The sequence below is a fragment of the Trichechus manatus genome, unplaced genomic scaffold (assembly GCF_000243295.1).
Source record: "Trichechus manatus latirostris isolate Lorelei unplaced genomic scaffold, TriManLat1.0 scaffold00005, whole genome shotgun sequence".
In the NCBI taxonomy this organism is placed as follows: Eukaryota; Metazoa; Chordata; class Mammalia; order Sirenia; family Trichechidae; genus Trichechus; species Trichechus manatus.
In genome coordinates this window covers 8,345,373-8,365,325 of record NW_004443941.1, presented here as the reverse complement: position 1 = coordinate 8,365,325, position 19,953 = coordinate 8,345,373, and the positions used below count along the sequence as shown (strand labels likewise).

The window sequence follows — 19,953 nt, the reverse complement described above, 5'->3', positions numbered from 1 at the left end:
ACAGTAATTCTACTGAGAAACATCAAAGTCAGTGAGGCTGAAATGAACAGTCCAACCCCTGGCTGTCCATCCCCTCCAGTCACAGCAGCAGGCTGGCAATCTTTCAAACGAGCAGTCTCAGAAAGCACCTACACATTCTATCAGTACATCTGGATTACATACAAATTTTAAAACTGAATGTTTATCTATGCTTTTTAAGTTCCATACGTACTCCATTCTCTATTATACACTTCATTTTTCTATACAATACACAATTCAGCAGTAAAATAATCTTTCCATCGTAAACCCAACCTCAGTAAAACTTTCTTCCCTACCTCTTTCATGAAGCGAAAAAGAACCGACGCAAGCCGTTTAGCCACTGCAGTATTTTTCTGGTCCTGTGCTGACACCTGGGGGCAATAGCAAAGAAACTCCACTGCGATGACAAGGAATCGTATTTTCCAGTGTTGCTAATTTCGTCTACGTGACCTCAGCGTTTTGTTTAAGGGTCCACCTATATGTAAGACGGAGCCCTGGTGGCATACTGGTTAAGAGCTATCAGTGGCTGCTAACCAAAAACGTCGGCAATCTGAATCCACCAGTGGCTCCTTAGAAACCCTGTGGGGCAGCTCTACTGCGTCCTGTAGGGTCACTAGGAGTCGGGATGGACTCGACGGCAACAGGTTTGGTTTTTTGGTATATGTAAGAAGCAGAACTATTAAAATACCATCCTAATTCCAACTGGTATCGTATCTCAGCTGTAACCCTTCTCTCTGGCAATGTGACTGGCAAGGATGTAGAATCCTCCGTTATTCTGAGAACGTCATCAAGTAAGTAGGACTGCCCACAGTTATGTATTTCATAACTGAAGTTTATAATCACAATGTTTATAAAGTAAGCTTACCCCTCACAGATATATACATAGTCTCAAACCACTAATGCTATATTCAGATAGATTCCTATAATGTATCTTGGCCGTGAATCTTTAATCTGAAATGGGATATTTTATTGATACTAAGAAATATTTATCTAAAATTGTAATGAAAAGTTACACTTCTATCTTGTAAGGCCTCTCATGCCTGCCCAGTAACTAACAATTTTAAAGATGTATACGGATGAAGAAAACAACCATGACCCCATGGGCAAAATTCATTACATTAGGAATATAACAAAAAGTCTGTGGTGAGTACCCTAAACCAATTCTACTTGTTGTCACTGACATAGCTCATGGCTTCTGACCAGTGGGGAGAAGTCTAATGGCCAATTAGACATCAGAGACCATATTCAGAAAAGCACATGCTTCGATCACATGCATTTCTTAGAGGACAAAAACCTAAGATTCCACTTTCATATTACCTATTGATTATTTTCCCGTATGTCTCCCAGCAGCAGAAAGAGTCAAGAGTAACATTTGATTTTCATAACACGTCCCTCAACTGACACCGCCTCCTAGGGCTATGACATTGAATTCCACCACTTTCTGTAATTGTCCAAGTTTTTAAAGCATTCATAGAGCAGGATTCTCCTCATGGGAACCACCCCTGGAAGCATGGTTTCCATATTGAGGCTCAGAGAAATAAATTTTTACTCTGAGGAGCCCCCATCAGAGAAAAAGGGTCTGGACCAACTATTCTTAATCCCAAGGACCTGTTTATACGGGAGCAAAATTTTTGACTAGTTCAGTCACACTGATCAGTGATCCTCACATATAATCAGTTGGCCAATGGCGGTAATAATTATGAAGAACCAAGAGACAATTGCATTGGCCATGTAATGATCCGGTTTGGTTGACAGACATACTCTACCACAGTAGGTCGTCCACAGACTGGGCTGTCAGTCTGCGAGCTGTTCGTTACCACGCCTCAACAAGGTTTCACCAGAATGTAAATCAACTAGGTCGCTAAGTACACTGCTTAGTTCAGATGACGTTTCTCTTGAAACAAGACTATCTCGATAAAGGACACAATGCACTGATTTACATTCTGGCTCAAGCTTATTGTATCAATAGACTGACATTTTGAGTAGTTCTGCTCTAAGGCACCTAAACAGAACAAAGATTGTACTATACGGGGCCGGAAGGAAGGGGGTCGGCAGGGGAGACTTGTGATTATTAAACTGCTGAATAAAATACTGTTAAGCATTGAATTGTGTCCCCTAAAAATGTGTATCAACTTGGCTAGGCCATGATTCACAGTATTGTGTGGTTGTCCACCATTTTGTGATCTGATGTGATTTTCCTGTGTGTTGTAAATCCTAACCTCTATGATGTTAATGAGGCAGGATTAGAGGCAGTTATGTTAATGAGGCAGGATTCAAACTTCAAGATTAGGTTATATCTTGAGTCAATCTCTTTGGAGATATAAAAGAGAGAAGCCAGCAGAGAGGAGAGGGACCTCCTACCACTAAGAAAGCAGAGCCAGAAGCAGTGTGTCCTTTGGACCCAGAGTCCCTGCGCTGAAAAGCTCCTAGACTGACAACTAGGAGGGGAAGACTGATGATGAGGACCTTCCCCCAGAGCTGACAGAGAGAGAAAGCCTTCCCCTGGAGCTGGTGCCTTGAATTCAGACTTCTAGCCTCCTAGACTGTGAGAGAATAAATTTGTTCATTAAAGCCATTCACTTGTGGTGTTTCTGTTATAGCAGCACTAGATAACTAAGACAAATACTAAAACCAAGATATTTTTGTTTTATTTTAAAAATTAATGTGGACTCCCAATTTTAATATTGTGACACAAAGCGAGCATTTACACTTAGTCTTCTTAGAAATGATCTAAAAGCCATTAATCCAAAAATCAGCAAGGAAAATGGGAAAAAAAAAAACATACCCTCCATTTTCAGAAAAACCAAGATCCAGCTAAAACTCCAGATCAAAAATAGGTTAAGGGGCTTCTAAAAGCACTGAAGATCATCCTGGGTACTTGACGTAGGGAATGGAGAGATGATATCTCAGCTGCAAATATCAGAATGAGCAAGCAAAGTGTACTTGTCAAAGGTGAGAAGCTTCCTTGGGGTGCAAAACATAAATTCCCAGCAGCAGAAACACCTATGCATCCAGCTGAAATCTGAAAGTCAGGAGAGTTGACTCTAAACAAGGAATCGCACAAGAAAATCTATATTTGCAAAAATAATGTCTCTGCTACCAAAGAAGGGAACTGCATCACAAATACCCCACAGCTACCTGTCCCCATTGGCTGGTAAAAGACAATAGCTAAATAATCTCAAACCCAAAAACCTTAGTCAAAAGGAAAACTCAAGCTAGTCTGGAATGTGACTCTAGCCCCTGCCCATTACAAACCTCATGAAAACAGCTAGTCCAGCAAAAACTCATGTTTCCAAGATGTCTTACCACAAAGGAGCCAGCACACATCCATACATAGATACAAGAAAAGGGGGAAGAAAGGTACAAGAAAAACTATTAACAGATCAAAAAAAAAAAACAAAAATCCTCTCACTATATAAATATAGCCACATAGTGAATTGTGGCTAAAATTGTGGCTAAATATTTTTTTTAATTTTTTGTTTTATTGTACTTCAGGTGAAGGCTTACAGAACAAATAGCTTCTCATGAAATAGAAGTACACATGTTGTTTTATGACATTGGTTAACAACCCCACAACATATCAACCCTCTAACTTCTCAACCTTTTTTTTTTTTTGTAAAAATACACATAGCCAAAGATACACCGTTTCAAAAATTTCTACATACACAGTTCAGTGACATTGACTACCTCTTCCAATTGTGCTGTTATTCTCACTTAAGATGAAGGCTTACAGAACAAAAGAGTTTCTCATTTAACAGTTACTACTAATGTTGCCCTATGACAATGGTTAATAATCTCACAACACATCAACAATATCCTTACTCAACCTTGGGTTCCCTATCACCAGCTTCCTTGTCCCCTTCTGCCTTCTGGCCGTTGTCACTGGACTCCTGTACCTCGTTAGTCTCATTTGGTTTTATGGGGCTGTCCACTCCCAGGCTGAACAGTGAACCTCGGAGGTAACTTCACCACTGAGCTAAAAGGGTGTTTAGGGGCCATACTCTCGAGGTTTCTCCAGTCTCCTTTAGGCCAGTAAATCTGGTCTTTTTTTTGTGAGTTAGAATTATGCTCTACATCCTTCTCCAGCTCTGTCCAGAACCCTCTGTTGTGATCCTGGTCAGACCAGTCAGTGGTGGTAGCCAGGCACCATCTAGCTGTACTGGACTCAGTCCGGTGGAGGCCTTGGTAGCTGTGGACAGTTAGTCCTTCGGACTAATCTTTTCCTTGTATCCTGTTCTCTTCAATCTCCCTTGCTCCAGAAGGGATGAGACCAATGGAGTATCTTAGATGGCCGCTCACAGGCTTTTAAGACCCCAGACACTACTCACCAAGGTAGAATGTAGAGCATTGTCTTTATAAGCTGTGTCGCGCCAATTGTGTGGCTAAATCTTTTGATGTGAATTCAAAACAAATTAATGAAGCAACTGCCTGTGAAAATGGCACAACACTAAGATACAAGTGCTCAGGTAAAAGATGGCTGTTGTTGTTCTTAAGTAACACAGAGTTGGTTCCAACTCATAGCGACACTGTGTACAACAGAACGAAACACTGCCCGCTCCTGCACCATCCTCACAATCATTGTTATGCTGAAGCCCACTGTTGTAGCCACTGTGTCAATCCATCTTATTGAGGGTCTTCCTCTTTTTTGCTGACCCTCTACTTTACTAAGTATGATGTCCTTCTCCAGGGACTGATCCCTCCTGACAACGTGTCCAAAGTATGTGAGACGTACTCTCGCCATCCTTGCTTCTAAGGTACTTCTTCCAAGACAGATTTGTTCGTTCTTTTGGCAGCCCGTGGTATATTCAATATTCCTCTCCAACACCACAATTCAAAGCGTTCAATTCTTCTTCGGTCTTCCTTATTTATTGTCCAGTTTTCACATGCATAGGAGACGAATGAAAAAACCATGGGTTGGGACAGGTGGACCTTACTCTTCAAGGTGATATCTTTGCTTTTCAACACTTTAAAGAGGTCTTTTGCAGCAGATTTGCCCAATGCAATGCGTCCTTTGATTTCTTGACTACTGCTTCCATGGATGTTGACTGTGGATCCAAGTAAAATCCTTGACAACTTCAATCTTTTCCCCATTTATCATGATGTTGCTTATTGGTCCAGTTGCGAGGATTTTTGTTTTCTTTACGTTGAGGTGTAATCCATACTGAAAGGCCATGGTCTTTGATCTTCATCAGTAAGTGCTTCAAGTTCTCTTCACTTTCAGCAAGCAAGGTGGTGTCATCTGCATAACACAGGTTGTCAGTGAGTCTACCTCCAATCCTGATGCCTCATTCTTCTTTATATAGTCCAGCTTCTCGGATTATTTGCTCAGTATAGATTGAACAGGTATAGTGGAAGGATACAACCCTGACACACACCTTTCCTGACTTTAAACCATACAGTATCCCCTTGTTCTGTTTGAACGACTATGTCTTGATCTATGTACAGGTTTCTCATGAGCACAAATAAGTGTTCTGGCATTCCCATTCTTCGCAATGTTATCCATAATTTGTTATGATCCACACAGTCGAACGTCTTTGCATAGTCAACAAAAACACAGATAAACATCCTTCTGGTATTCTCTGCTTTCAGCCAGGATTCATCCAACATCAGCAATGATATCCCGGGTTCCACGTCCTCTTCTGAATTCGACTTGAATTTCTGGCAGTTCCCTGTCGATATACTGCTGCAGCCGCTTTTGAATGATCTTCAGCAAAATTTTACTTGCGTGTGATATTAATGATATTGTTCGATAATTTCTGTATTCAGTGGGATCACTTTTCTTAGGAATAGGCATAAATACAGATTTCTTCCAGTCGGTTGGCCAGGTAGCCGTCTTCCAAATTTCTTGGCATAAACGAGTGAGCACTTCCAGCACTGCATCTGTTTGGTGAAACATCTCAATTGGTATTCTGTCAATTTCTAAACCCTTGTTTTTCACCAATGCCTTCAGTGCAGCTTGGACTTCTTCCTTCAGTACCATTGGTTCCTGCTTATATGGTACCTACTAAAATGGCTGAACATTGACCAATTCTTTTTGGTCTAGTGAGTCTGTATATTCCTTCCATCTTCTTTTGATGCTTCCTGAGTCATTTTATATTTTCCCCACAGAATCCTTCACTACTGCAACTCGAGTCTTGAATTTTTTCTTCAGTTCTTTCAGTCTGAGAAATGCAGAGCATGTTCTTCACTCTCAGTTGTCCATCTCCAGTTCTTTGCACATGTCATTATAATACTTTACTCTGTCTTCTTGAGCCATCCTTTGAAATCTTCTGTTCAACTCTTTTACTTCATCATTTCTTCCTTTCGCTTTAGCTACTCGACATTCAAGAGTATGTTTCAGAGTCTCTTCTGACATCCATTCTAGTCTTTGCTTTCCTTCCCGTCTTTTTAATGACCTCTTGCTTTCTTCACATTTGATGTCCTTGATGTCATTCCACAACTCATCTGGTCTTTGGTCATTAGTGTTCAGTGCATCAAATCTATTCTTGAGATGGTCTCTAAATTTAGGTGGGATATACTCAAGGTCATACTTTGGCTCTTGTGGACTTGTTCTAATTTTCCTTAGTTTCAACTTGAACTTGCATATAAGAAATTGATGGTCTCTTCCGCAGTTGGCCCCTGGCCTTGTTCTGACTGATAAGATTGAGCTTTTCTATTATTTCTTCCATAGATGTAGCTGATTTGACTCCTGTGTATTCCATCTGGTGAGGTCCATGTGTACAGTCGTCGTTTATGTTGGTGAAAAAAGGTATTTGCAATGAAGAAGTCGTTGATCTTACAAAATTCTATTATGCGATGTCTTGTATAGTTTCTATTACCAAGGCCATATTTTCCAACTACTGATCCTTCTTGTTTGCAACTTTCCCATTCCAATCCCCAGTAATTATCAATGCATCCTGATTGCATGTTTGATCAATTTCATACTACAGAAGTTGGTAAAAATCTTCAATTTCTTCATCTCTGGCATTAGTGGTTAGTGCACAAATTTGAATAACAGTCACATTAACTGGTCTTCCTTGTAGGCGTATGGATATTATCCTGTCACTGACAGCATTGTACTTCAGGATTGATCTTGGAATGTTCTTTTTGAGGATGAATGCAATGCCATTCCTCTTGATGTTGTTGTTCCCAGCATAGCAGATCATATGATTATCTGATTCAAAATGGCCAATACCAGTCCATTTCAGCTCACTAATACCTAGGATATCAATGTTTATGTGCTCCATTTCATTTTCAACGACTTCCAATTCTCCTAGATTCATACTTCACACATTCCACATTCTGATTATTAATGGATGTTTGCAGCTGTTTCTTCTCAATTTGAGTTGTGCCACATCAGCAAATGAAGGTCCCAAAAGCTTGACTCCATCCACGTCATTAAGGTCGACTCTACTTTGAGGAAGCAGCTCTTCCGCAGTTGTCTTTTGAGTGCCTTCCAACCTGAGGGGCTCATCTTCCAGCACTACATCAGACTATGTTCTGCTACTATTCATAAGGGTTTCACTGGCTAAATCTTTTCAGAAGTAGACTGCCGGGTCCTTCTTCCCAGTCTGTCTTAGTCTGGAAGCTCAGCTGAAACCTGTCTGCCATGGGTGACCCTGCTGGTATTTGAATACCAGTGGCATAGCTTCCAGCATCACAGCAACACACAAGCCCTCACAGTACGAAGAACTGACAGACGTGGGAAAAGACGGTTAGATGATAGGAAATGATGTAATATGAGCTTGGAGAATTCAAAAAAGACCTGGGGAAAAAATGCAGGTCAAATTGGAAGAAACACTAGAGAGAACAGATATTTCTGAAAAGGAACACAGAGGACCAAAAGAGGAATGAAAACAAAAAAAAAAACAAGTAAAATAAAAAGAAAGAGAATTAGAGAGAAAATGATAGTTATGGCAGAAAGATATCTAACAAATTCATAATTGGAGCCCAAAAAGGAGACCATAATAATGGAACAAACAAATATTTAAAGACATAATTTCAGAAAGATTTACTAAAATAAAGAAAACTTGAATCTATATATTGAAAGGCCATGTCTCAGGGAAAACAGATACAGACAGAACAGACATGCAAAAATATTGTCACAAATAGAGAACAAAACTAGGCTGGCCTCAGACTTTGACTCTAGAATAGAATGGATCATCATCAAAAAAATTCACAAGGAAAGAAAGTATGACCCAAGAATAATATCATTATTCAATTTGGAACATACAGGAACTCAGAGAATTTTGTTTTCCCTAGGCCCTTTTTGAGGATTTTATTAAAGGAAAAATTCAGCTAACCAAAATATGCCTAGAAAAACTATGGCAAAGTAACTGTGATAAAGTTCTATGTTATTTAACCATAGAACGAAGAATAGAATGAAACAAGGGAATTAAGATGCCAGAACAGGATATAAATGTATTTCCACTGATAATGCAAAAATCATATAACTAACAGAAGTTGGGAAATAAATGGATAAGGAAGAAGAGAGTCACATAAGGACAACATAAGGATACTAGTTATCTCATCTTTAAAAGCTAGGGGGTTAGTAAGTCTATCAACTGAAACTGACTAAAAAAATGACAAATTATACAAATATATTTAATTGTGTAACGGAAAACATAAGAATGGAAACAATAAGCAACATCATGATAAACAGAGGAAACACTGAAGTCATTAAGGATTTCATCTTACTTTGGATCCACAATCAATGCCCATGGAAGCAAGAACTCAAATGACGTGCTGCATTGGGAAATCTGCTGTAAAAGATTTCTTTAAAGTGTTAAAAAGCAAAGATGTCACTTTGAGGACTAAGGTATGCGTGACCCAAGCCAGGGTATTTTCAATCGCCTCATATGCTGGCAAAAGCTAGACAATGAATAAGTAAGACTAAAGAAGAATTGGTACATTTGAATTATGGTATTGGCAAAGAATACTGAATATACCATGGACTGCTAGAAGAATGAACAAATCTGTCTTGTAAAACGTACAGCCAAAATGTTCCTTAGAAGTGAGGATGGCGAGACTTTGTCTCACATACTCTGGACATGTTACCCAGGAGGGACTAGTCGCTGGAGAAAGACGTCAGGCTTGGTAAAGTTGAGGATAAGTGAAAAAGAGGAAGACTCTCAACGAGATAGACTGGCACAGTGGTTGCAACAATTGGCTCAAACATAGCAACGATTGTGAGGATGGCACAGGACTGGTCACTGTTTCGTTCCGCTGTACATAGGGTCTCTAAGAGTTGGAACCAACTTAACAGCACCTAACAACAACAAACACATGAAAGATAATAAATATCCTTGTTTCATAATTGCTTACATTAAGAAATTAAGATACTGTCTTAAAACGTAGAAGGGTGTGATGTATGTAACATATAAAATGATTAAAAGTTGTGTCAATAAACAAATCTATAGACAGATAATAGTAAACACTAGAACTTCAAATTAACACTTTTGAAACATAATTTTTAGTGGACTCCATACTTTTGGTCTGGGGAAATTCAAACTCATTTTCAAGAAATGATATACTGTCAAGTAAAAATAATGCTTACTGTTACAATCCCTGAGGAAGACGATTAATCTTTGACACAAATAAAGTTTAATTTATATAATATACATTAATATATATGACTGTTAAACCTCAAGATTCCTAGCACTTCAAAAAATAGCCCTATGAATGCACCACTGATCCATGAAGGTACTCGTAAAAGTGAAAACTAGGGTGGTTTGTCCAATTTTGGAATATATCAGCAGTGTCAGAGTTAAAAGGTATGTCATCTGAGCTAAAGTATGACACATTTTATAGTTAAATACTGAAACAGGCAGCCTCACATAACACTGTTTATAAAACAGTTTGTTCTTATTAAACATTACTGCTATGTTTAATACTGAAGGTTACACTGAATAAGCAGAGACTCAGAAGAACAGAAAATAAACAAAAAGCAACTTATCAAAAGCTAAAACTGCATGCTGTGCAATTCCCATGAGAATTGTTCTATGAAGTCACACTGGGTTGGAATTAAGCCTCTAATTTATTAATGTTGTTTCATATATATACAACAAAATAAGAGGAAAATCTACTTCTTAAATAATTAGCTGGATTTGTACTTACAATCTACCATATTTATAGTATACTCTTATTTCCAAAGTAGTTTTACAAATCTATCCCTAGAATATTTAGTGTAGTGTGTGTGTGTGCGTGTATGTGTGTGTAGAAGGCAAGGGAAATGGAGTGGGGAGAGAAGGCAAGGGAAGAGAAAAGAAATATGGGGGCAGATTCCTTGTTAAAACATAGAACTCTAAACCGTATGTTAGCAGAAAGCCGTTCAAGGATAATATTCAGGTGGGAAGAGAAGGGGAGGAGGCTTCCTGAATTTCCCCTTTCTCATAAGGTTTTGGAAAAGCAAATTGCCAAAGCTTCTCATATTATTTATAGGACAGAGCAGACACCTGGAGCCCAGATCACCTAACTAAAGAATCACACACCCATTTTTCTACATCATGTTCTTGCAAAAGCTAAGGCTGTACTTTTCCCTTTCTTTTCCTTTTTCAAAATAAAAACAAGCATCTAATGCAATTGATGTAGTACTGTAGTACTTGAGTACTTAAAAGTACTACATGTGGCCCATCTCCTTGGGTTTAGAACCACTGCTTGCACCAATTTTTTTTTTTTTTTTTTTTGTATTAACCAATACAAAACAGAATTAGGATAGTATATTTGACACCAAAGAAACTGAATAAATCCTATTATTAAAAATAAGTGATTTAAAGTTATTCACTAGTTTGAATTTTCTTAGCAACTCTTCCCTCATGAGTATAAAAAACTACAAATTAACTATATCCTGAAGTATAAATCACTAAATTTTCTGCGTCTCTAAATTCTTCCAAATAATAAGCACAATACTGAATTTCATAAATGTGACAACAGTACTTTGAAACTGTAAACTGAGTGCCCAAACCAGCATTTCTCAAGTAGCTTCATGGAATATTAATGTTACTGGAGGTACTCCTAAGTGTTCCACAAAGAATAAGAATACTGTGGTCCAATAAATTTCAAAATGTTGGGTTAAAGTTAAACAAGAGTTATTTTTACGAGAGGCTTCTCAGAGATGGTAATTCCTTCATCTAACAAATAATTTAATATTTTGAATACTTCTATCTCCTTTACAGGACTTAATTCTTTTTGTTTCCTCCTCAATATTGTAGACTACTCAAAGACAGTGCCTAGAACAGATATGGACAGAGCTGGGCGCCAATGAATGCTTACTGTGTAGTTGCACAGGATATCCAAAGCGGGTTAAATGTGGATGTGGGGGGAAAAGAGAAACTTGATAGATAAAACCATCTCCTTTCCAGGAAGCTCGGATCATATTACAGCAAGGCTTCCATGAAACATCTTCCTAACAGTACATTTCACATATTAAAAATACTTACATAAATTAACATCACCGGTAATGGGTCATATTCTTCCTGATGCACTATGACATCATGTCACTTCTGGGGTATTCCTGCCAAAAAGGCATAACCTGAGCTGTACCGAGAAGAAACATCAGACAAACCCAAACCAAAGAACATTCTACAAAATAAGTGACCTGCACTCTTATGTTAAAGTCATAAAAGATAAAAAAGACTGAAGAACTGTTTCAAATTAAAGGAGGCTAGAGAAACTTGACAACTAAATGTAACAATTCTGGATTAGATCATGGACCATCAAAATTTTTTTCTCTTTTGCTAGAAAGAACATTAATGGAACAACTGGCAAAATGGAATATCTGTAGATTAAATAACAGCACTGTATCCATGTTAATTTCCTGATTTTGATAATCATATGGCAGTTATATAAGAGAACTGCATTCTTTTTAGGAAATTCACCATGAAGTATTTAGTGGACATGTGACATTATGTCTGCAACTTAATTTCAAAGGGTTGAGGAAAAAAATAATATACAGAGAAGAAGAGAGGTAAAATGATAGTGCAAATATTGGAAAAAAATAAAAATTGAGTAAAAGGTATAAGAATCTTTTGTATTGTTTATGTAACATTTCCATTAGTCTCAAATTGTTTCAAAATAAAATATTTAAACACAAAATGGGGAAAAAATGGAAAATAATTACATAAGAAGATGCTCAGTCATATTCTGGCATCTTCTGGCAACTGTTGTTGTTAGGTGCTGTCAAGTCGATTGCAACTGATAGTGACCATATGTGACAGAGTAGAACTGTCCCACAGGGTTTTCTAAGTTGTAATCTTTATGGGATCAGGGTACCGGATCTTTTCTCCCGTGGAGTCACTGGGTGGGTTCAAACAGTCAACCTTTCAGTTAGCAGCTGAGCCCTTAAGTGTTGTGCCACCAGGGCCCCTTTACTGACAATTAGGGAAATGCAAATTAAAACCACAATGAGATCTCTCTAAACCCCTATCAGAATGACTAAAAAGGAAAAGAAAAAAAAAAAAAAAAAAGCACTGGCAATACCAAGTATTGGCAAAGATGTGGGGAACTGAAACTTTTAAACATTACTAGAGGGAACACAAAATGTTAGAGCCACTTCATAAGAAACTTCTACATTATTTTCCAAAGTTAAACATACACTTATCATATGACCCAGCCATCCTACTGCTAAGTATTAACCCAGGAGAAATGAAAACTTATATTTACATAAAACCTGTATGCAGATGTTTATAGCAGATTTATTCATAATCGCCAAATACTGGAAATAACACAAATGTCCTTCGACTGGAGAACCGATACATTAGCTGCAGCATATACGCATGATGGGATACTATTCAGTGATAATATGAGTTATTAATACACGCAACAACATGAGTGAATCTAAAAAGCATTATGTGAAATGCAAGAAGCCAGTCTCAAAGGTTACATATTGTATTATTCCATACACACACATGCACACACACACCATTCTGGAAAGAGCAAATTACAGAAATGAGAACAGAGCAGTGACTGTCAGAGGCAGAGTTGGAGAGATGGCTGATAGCAAATGGGTGGAACAATGGAATTTTGAAGAGTGACGAAACTGGTCTAGATCTTGACTGTCATGGTCATCCCATGATTTTATGCACATGTCAAAACTCACAGAACCATATACCAAAAAGGTGAATTTTAATGTACGTAAATTTTTTAAATATGCATTTTAAACTCACGAAGGAAAAAGCACTTTCATAGACATTTCGTTCTATTCTCAACCCCCTAACAAAGAGTAGGTAGATACTATCACTCTCATTTTATAAGTGAGGAAAGTGAAGCATGCAGGAAATAAATAAGGATACAAGGTACACGTGACAAGACCAAAACCGTAGTTCAGAGACACTGATTCTACACCAAACGTTTTATTCTCTTTACTTTCCCATGTTCCCCTGAACGTTTATGTGCCACAAGGACCCTGAAGACAAATGGAATGCAAGGGACTGAGGGAGGTAAACAGGAAAAAAAAAAAAAAGACAGTGGTATGTGTGCCATTTAGAATTTAGTTGTTGTCCTGAAAGAATGAAAAAATAGTCCATAACTGAGGAAGTTCAAATAGTGATCCATACAGGTAGCAAATTAACTGACATGAAAGGATTAGCTGGTGATTTCTTCCATAAAAGCCTTCTAATTTCTTAATGCTAAGACAAGAAAAAGCAAACATAAAATATACACAGGTAATCTTGTAAGAATTGATCCAATTTAAGCACTACCTGGTCTTAGAACTACATTGAGTGGAAGAATGATGGTGGCTACAATTCAACAGATGTTCTACCTTTAAATAAACAACTTAAAGCTATTCCTTACTACCTTAAGTGGAAAAAAAGGACCTCAAAATACATTTTCAGTTTCAGAATCAGAGAGAAACATTCCAAAACAACATAAGTGCAGAGGAAAATTAAGCTGTTCCTTTAGCAGAAAAACTTAAAAATTATATCTGTGCTAAAAATAGCATACCTCACCTAAAAACAGTGGCGTGGTTTCCTCTAGAGTAGTTGCATTAGGATCTGCCCCAGCTTCTAGAAGAACCTGTATGATCTTCCAGTGTCCTTGACTTGCAGCGAGATGTAACGCACAAAAGCCTTCAAAAGTCTTTGTCTTAATGTAGTTTTCAGATGAATCTATGGAAGAATTAAAAAAAAAAAATCAACTAGAAGATTATCACTTCTACTTCTTGGGCTTAAAATGCAAAGATTCCAAGAGGAATTTTCTTAACTTATAAATAATTTATAAACGTGACGCCTCCAAATAAGTTTAAAACTCTCTGGAAAATCAAGGAAAAGTTCTACAGGGGTCATGGTGTGAATAGCTATTTGGTATTTTTAACACAATTCTGCCCACTTACTTTCTCCTCTAATTTTTGAGCTGTTTTTTGGTTGGTTGGTTCCAAAAATAAAACCAAACCCACTGCTGTCGAGTCGATTCCAACTCATAGCGACCCTATAGGACAGAGTAAAACTGCCCCACAGAGTTTCCAAGGGGTGGCTGGTGGGTTCAAACTGTTGACCTTTTAGTTCGCAGCCAAGCTCTTAACCACTGTGCCACCAGGGCTCCTGGGTGGTTGGTTGGTTTATATTTGGTAAAGTGACTCAAATTGATAGGGCGTAGCAAGTAAGAATAACAAAGAATTTTAAAAATAAACAAGGTAAGCGTTGAGGGGAGCCTAGACTTACTACACATAAAACCATGTCTTAGAGTTTGACGTGTAGTAAGTTAAAAGTTTAAAGTTAAGTAACTTTGAAAAATGATGTTATGACTAGAAACTATAAGACTAAAGAGAAAAGGAACAGCACATAAACACTGTATTCTAGTTGGTAAAGTTGTTTCTCACAGGAGGACTGATTAACGATTCTGAAACCACTATACACGTACACTAGGATTGAACAAATAAGAAAATGGATAGCAGAAGGTGGGAGCCAGGTTTCTCGCTGCTGGAGAGGGAGATCACAGATAAGCAAAGGAAGTGGGTTAAAATGAACCACATGGTACTAGATTAGAGTCCAGACCTCATAGAAACAGATGTGCAGATACAGGAATAATTACAGGTGCCATAATCAGTGACTCCAACAAGGGGTTCAAACACAGCAACGACTGTAAGGATGGCACAGGACCAGGCAACGTTTCGTTCTGTTACACAGAAGGTCGCTATGAGTTGGAGCCAACTCCACAGCACATAACAGAAAACAACGTGTATCTACACGAGCCCCTGGGTGGTGCAAATGGTGAACTGCTTGGCTGCTAACTGAAATGTTGGAGGTCACAGTCCATCCATAAGTGTCTCAGAAAAAAACTGTACGGAGCACAGTTCTACTTTAACACACATGCGCTTGTCAGGGCTCAGAAGCAATCAACAGCAACTGGTGGTATGTATATATACATGGATGAGTATCAATACATGGATTAGCACACATGCATATACTTCCCAGCTCTGTCTGCTCAGAGGGCTTAGAAGCATTGACACTCCAGTAGCAATGAGCATACCTAGTGTGTTTTGAATATCATTCTCCAATTAAAAAGACAAACAAACCAGGGCTCCTTGGAAAATGGCTGATCCTAGAGTTGGGCAGGAAATATACAAAATGAACCTGAAGCATCTTCTAGGGCCAGAAATTAAAAAATTTTCAAAGAACAAAACAATGGGGGCATGTCAAAGGGACACTAGAAGCAACCTGAAAGGGTATCCAATGGCTAAAGTTAGAATAATTTGAGCAACAAAATAAATAATGTAGTACTGGATTATAACTCAAAGTATAAAATAAATATCCATGAGTCAATGCAGATATAAATGATTGAATAAATAAAAGGAAGAGAAAAAACAAATCTCCCACAGAGAACAAAAACCCAGCTGCCATGGAGTCGATTTTGACTCATGGTGACCTCACGTGTGTCAGAGTAGAACTGTGCTCCATAGGGTTTCCAATGGCTGATTTTTTTGAAGTAGATCTCCAGGCCTTTCTTCCGAGGTGCATCTGGGTGGCTCAAACCATCAACCGTTTGGTTAGCAGCAGAGCATGTTAAACGTTTACACCCCCCAGGGACTCCTCCACACAGAAAAATTCCAAGTAATCTATGTAGATACTCCCCTGCTCTTGAGCGCAGAAAATAAAACAGAAAAAGGACACTAGGGAAAATCCAGTGAAATACGAATAAGGTGTGGAGTCTAACAAACAGCAACGTACCAATGTGGGTTCCTTAGTTGTGACAAATGTACCATAAAACCCAGTGCCGCCCAGTTGATTCCAACTCACAGCGACCCTATAGGACAAGGCAGAACTGCCCCATAGGGTTTCCAAATAGCGGCTAGTGGATTCAAACTGCCGACCTTTTCAGTCAGCAGCCAGGGCCCGAAATGTACCATAGCGATATAATACGTTGCCAATAGGGGTAACTGGATAAGGGGTAAAACAAGAACTCTCGGTAGTAATTTTGCAACTTTAAATAATATAAAACCTACATAGACTCAATGGCTAAGCATTATGATTAAGTACAGTTTTATAACTAGCAATGAAAAAATCTGGAAATTGATACAGCATTAACTGTAGTCCATTTCTTAAAACAAAGTTATAATTCATTATCATTTAATAAGTACCTCTACTCTACAATCTTTAAGTAATTCTAAGAGGTCTTTAAGCTATGTAAATTAACCACTTAATTAACTGAATGAGATTTTCACATTATTTTCCCAAAGTGCCATCTGTTCAATCAGTAATGCTAATATCCAATCTTTAATTTTCAAGGGGTTTAATGCCACTAGGATCATGGACTTAGATAATATGCAATGAACACCATGATTCTAAGTAGGATTTAAAATGAAATGAATAATTTTTAAAACCTCAGATAATAAATTATAGGAATATTCTCTCAAGTTTGTAGGAAGTGGTAAGATTTAAAAGTTTTGTAGGGACTACTGAGCAAATGTGAAAATCCTCATTTGCAAAATGTCTCAAAAATAGAGTTCTGTCACTAAATTCTGAACAGTGTTAAAAAAAATAAAGTAGAGAAAGATAGTACAAAGAAATATGGCAAAAAGTTTACATGTTTTAAGTGTGGGATTATAGGTAATTGTTCTTCTAGAAAGGAGCCCTGGTGGCGCAATGGATAAGTGTTCAGCTGCTAACCAAAATATCGGTGGTTCAAATCCACCAGCTGTTCCAGGAAAGAAAGATGTGGCAGTCTGTTTCTGTAAAGATTACAGCCTTGGAAACCCTATGGGGCAGTTCTACTTGTCCTACAGGATCACTATGAGTTGGAATCAACTTGATGACAACAGGTTTGGTTTATTGGGTTTATGTACATACAGACACAGATACACACACACACACACACACACACGAGGATTTGCTGATCGATTGGATGAGGGATGTAAGAAAAAAGGTAATTAAGGACAGTCCCACAGTTTTTGGCCTGAGCTGGAACTTCTTACAGATGAAGAAACTGAACCGCTGACAGTCGAAAGCCCTGTCTAAGGCACAACAACATAAAGTGGTGGAGTCACCAGAATCCAGGTGGGTCTGACCACAGCGTTTAATCACTACGATCCTCCACCTCATTTATCTAAGGATCGTCAGCATCTATGACCACGCCTACTGTTACAGCATAATACTTCTTATTTAACAGGAAGTAACTAAAAAGTACTATAAGCTAAATCATATTTTTGTGAAATAAAAGTACTAGTTCGCCATATGCTCTAATTACAAGATTTTAAGAGACCTTTAGTCAGGAAATGGTTTAATATCGAATGGCTCGGTTAACTGCCACTCAAGATCATTATTATCCTCCAAGACGCCAAGCTTCCTGAAATCTCAGCACTCAGTCTACCAAACCTCCAATACAAGAAAGAAAACAAGCTGATTAGTTATTTGTGCTAATACTCTAACCAGAAAGCTAAAAAGAAAATGTTAAATTTCCAAGTGATCCACCCCACACTTGAATGCACTTCTCCAACTTGAATGAGAAGATCACGCATGGCTCTTAAGATAGATTCTGGCTCTAAATTGAACAGACAGTAAAGAAAAATCCTTCTAAACATTTCAGACTATTCTGTTATTTCTGCACAGGTCTGACCACCTTCATACGTTAGTGCAATAATAAAAGGTAGCTTTTATGTATTTCTGGCAGTTTACTAATATTAGATGAAGATCAAGGAGGTAGAAATTCTATAATAAAAGACAAATTCATACATACCAGTTGAGCCACAAGAGACAAGAAAATTATGAATTATACAAAACATAAATAGAGCAAGTATAAAGAAAGAAAGAAACTTCAATCTTGTTTTGCAAACCTTTAAGATTCACCCATAAAACCAAGTTAACTGGTACCGGAACAAGAATGCTATTCTCATTGTTAAGCAGAAGAGACCTCACTTCACTCTTCAAGATAAGAAAACATTTGTACTTCATCATCATTTTAAAATACCTCCTCTTACGTATCTTTATGCTAGCCAGACCTTGTACAAAGTCATCAGCTACCATTCATCACTGGTCAATGTTCTTGAACTTAAATCATCCAAAAAAGTTTAAAGTATGCTCTTTTAACCTTTCAGCCATCTTACGAAACTGGTATTATCAACCCAATTTTACAGAAAAGAAACTCGCCAAAGGTTACTCACCAGTAAGGAGAGGAACTAAGATTTGAACCCAAACCTCATCTGACCCCAAAGCCTCTCTCTCTCTCTGAATCTGTTGCCCAAAACAATAAATATTTTTTCTCATTATTTTATTAACTTCAGAAAGATATAGAAAGAATATGTACTACAAATATAAAGTCCAAGTAATTGGTAAGAGTCTCAAATTTTAAAAACACTGAAAAGTACAAGGAAAAAATGACTAATTTAAACAAAACACACCCTCAGTTTCAGCAGCACTGCTCCTTTTGTTTGGGAAATGAAGAAAGAGTAAACATGACCAGTGACTATGAAACATTTAAATTACTTTTGCCACATCACCCAGCTCAGGCAATAAAAACAGGCCAGGCAGAAGCACTTCCATATAAAGGACACCACTTATAGACAGATGCCCAGCTGCATATCCCACTGATGTAATCCAAGGCAGGCAATCTCACCATCCTGAATCAACAAGCACATACAACTGTTTTATGATTATAGAAAAGGAAGAAAACACTATTGTTAGTAAGTCATGTTACCTTTTTTTTTTTTAATGTTTTACTAACCCAGTCTTTAGGCCCAGCCTCCCACCTCTCGAATTTCCTTTACCTGCATGAATTAACATCCGCAAGCACTCTGCGGAGTTGTGATAAGCTGCTTCGTGGATGGGCATCCATCCCCTGTTATCAGCGACATCAACACTACGTCCCTTTTTGAGCAGTTTTCTTAAGACTTTGACGTTTCCTTCCCTGGCGGCAAGTCCAACCGCAGAGCATGTGTTAGAGTAAGCCTCTCTAAAATCCATTCTTCCGATGGGTCTAGAAGAAAAGACCACAGTCAGTAAAACAGCACTGCACTCCTGGAGATCAGCAGTGACAGTGGGCCTCTCCACCACCTCTCCCGTGACTGCCAGGAACAGCCCACAATGCAGAAGGCGGCCCGCCATGCTGCAGCTTCTGCGACAGCCTCAGCCAGGAAGTCTCCTTCTCTCTCTCTCTCTCTGGAGAACTAGGATGCCTTGGGATTTTCAAATTAAAGATATCAAGGGAGTTTTAAGAGTCTTTCTTTCCTCCTCTGGGAACGCTGAGGGGCTCCTTCCTGCAGGCTTCTTCTGTTCACTCCCCATTACAATGCACTTGCTGGAGCTCTGCTCACAAGAGAGCCAAACTCCTTTAATTAAGCCATATGCACGCTCCCTAAGGCAGACATTGAGCCCCTGGTGGTGCAGTGGTTAAGTGATATAGCTGCTAACCAAAAGGTCACCAGTTCAAATCCACCAGCCGCTTCTTGGAAACCCTATGGGGCAGTTTTACTCTGTCCTATGGGTCACTCTGGGTCAGAATTGACTCGACAGCACTGGGTTTGGTTTT

At 38.4% G+C, this 19,953-nt stretch overlaps 1 protein-coding gene across 6 annotated transcripts in view; it reads right to left on the bottom strand.

The window, feature by feature from the left end:
* The window catches only part of ASB3 (ankyrin repeat and SOCS box containing 3), a 120,534-nt gene that overhangs the window by 68,215 nt on the left and 32,366 nt on the right, over positions 1-19,953 (bottom strand). For 3 of the 6 annotated variants that reach the window (XM_023735170.1, XM_023735162.1, XM_023735155.1), the window contains exons 2-3: positions 19,193-19,401; positions 13,944-14,102 (exon numbers count right to left, since the gene is read on the bottom strand). In XM_023735170.1, coding sequence (XP_023590938.1) covers positions 13,944-14,102; positions 19,193-19,388 — 355 coding nt within the window. In that variant the 5' untranslated portion in view covers positions 19,389-19,401. Of the gene's footprint in view, positions 1-13,943; positions 14,103-19,192; positions 19,826-19,953 lie in introns of those variants that run through there. The other 3 variants (XR_002824750.1, XM_004369468.3, XM_023735178.1) reach the window with 3 other exon arrangements.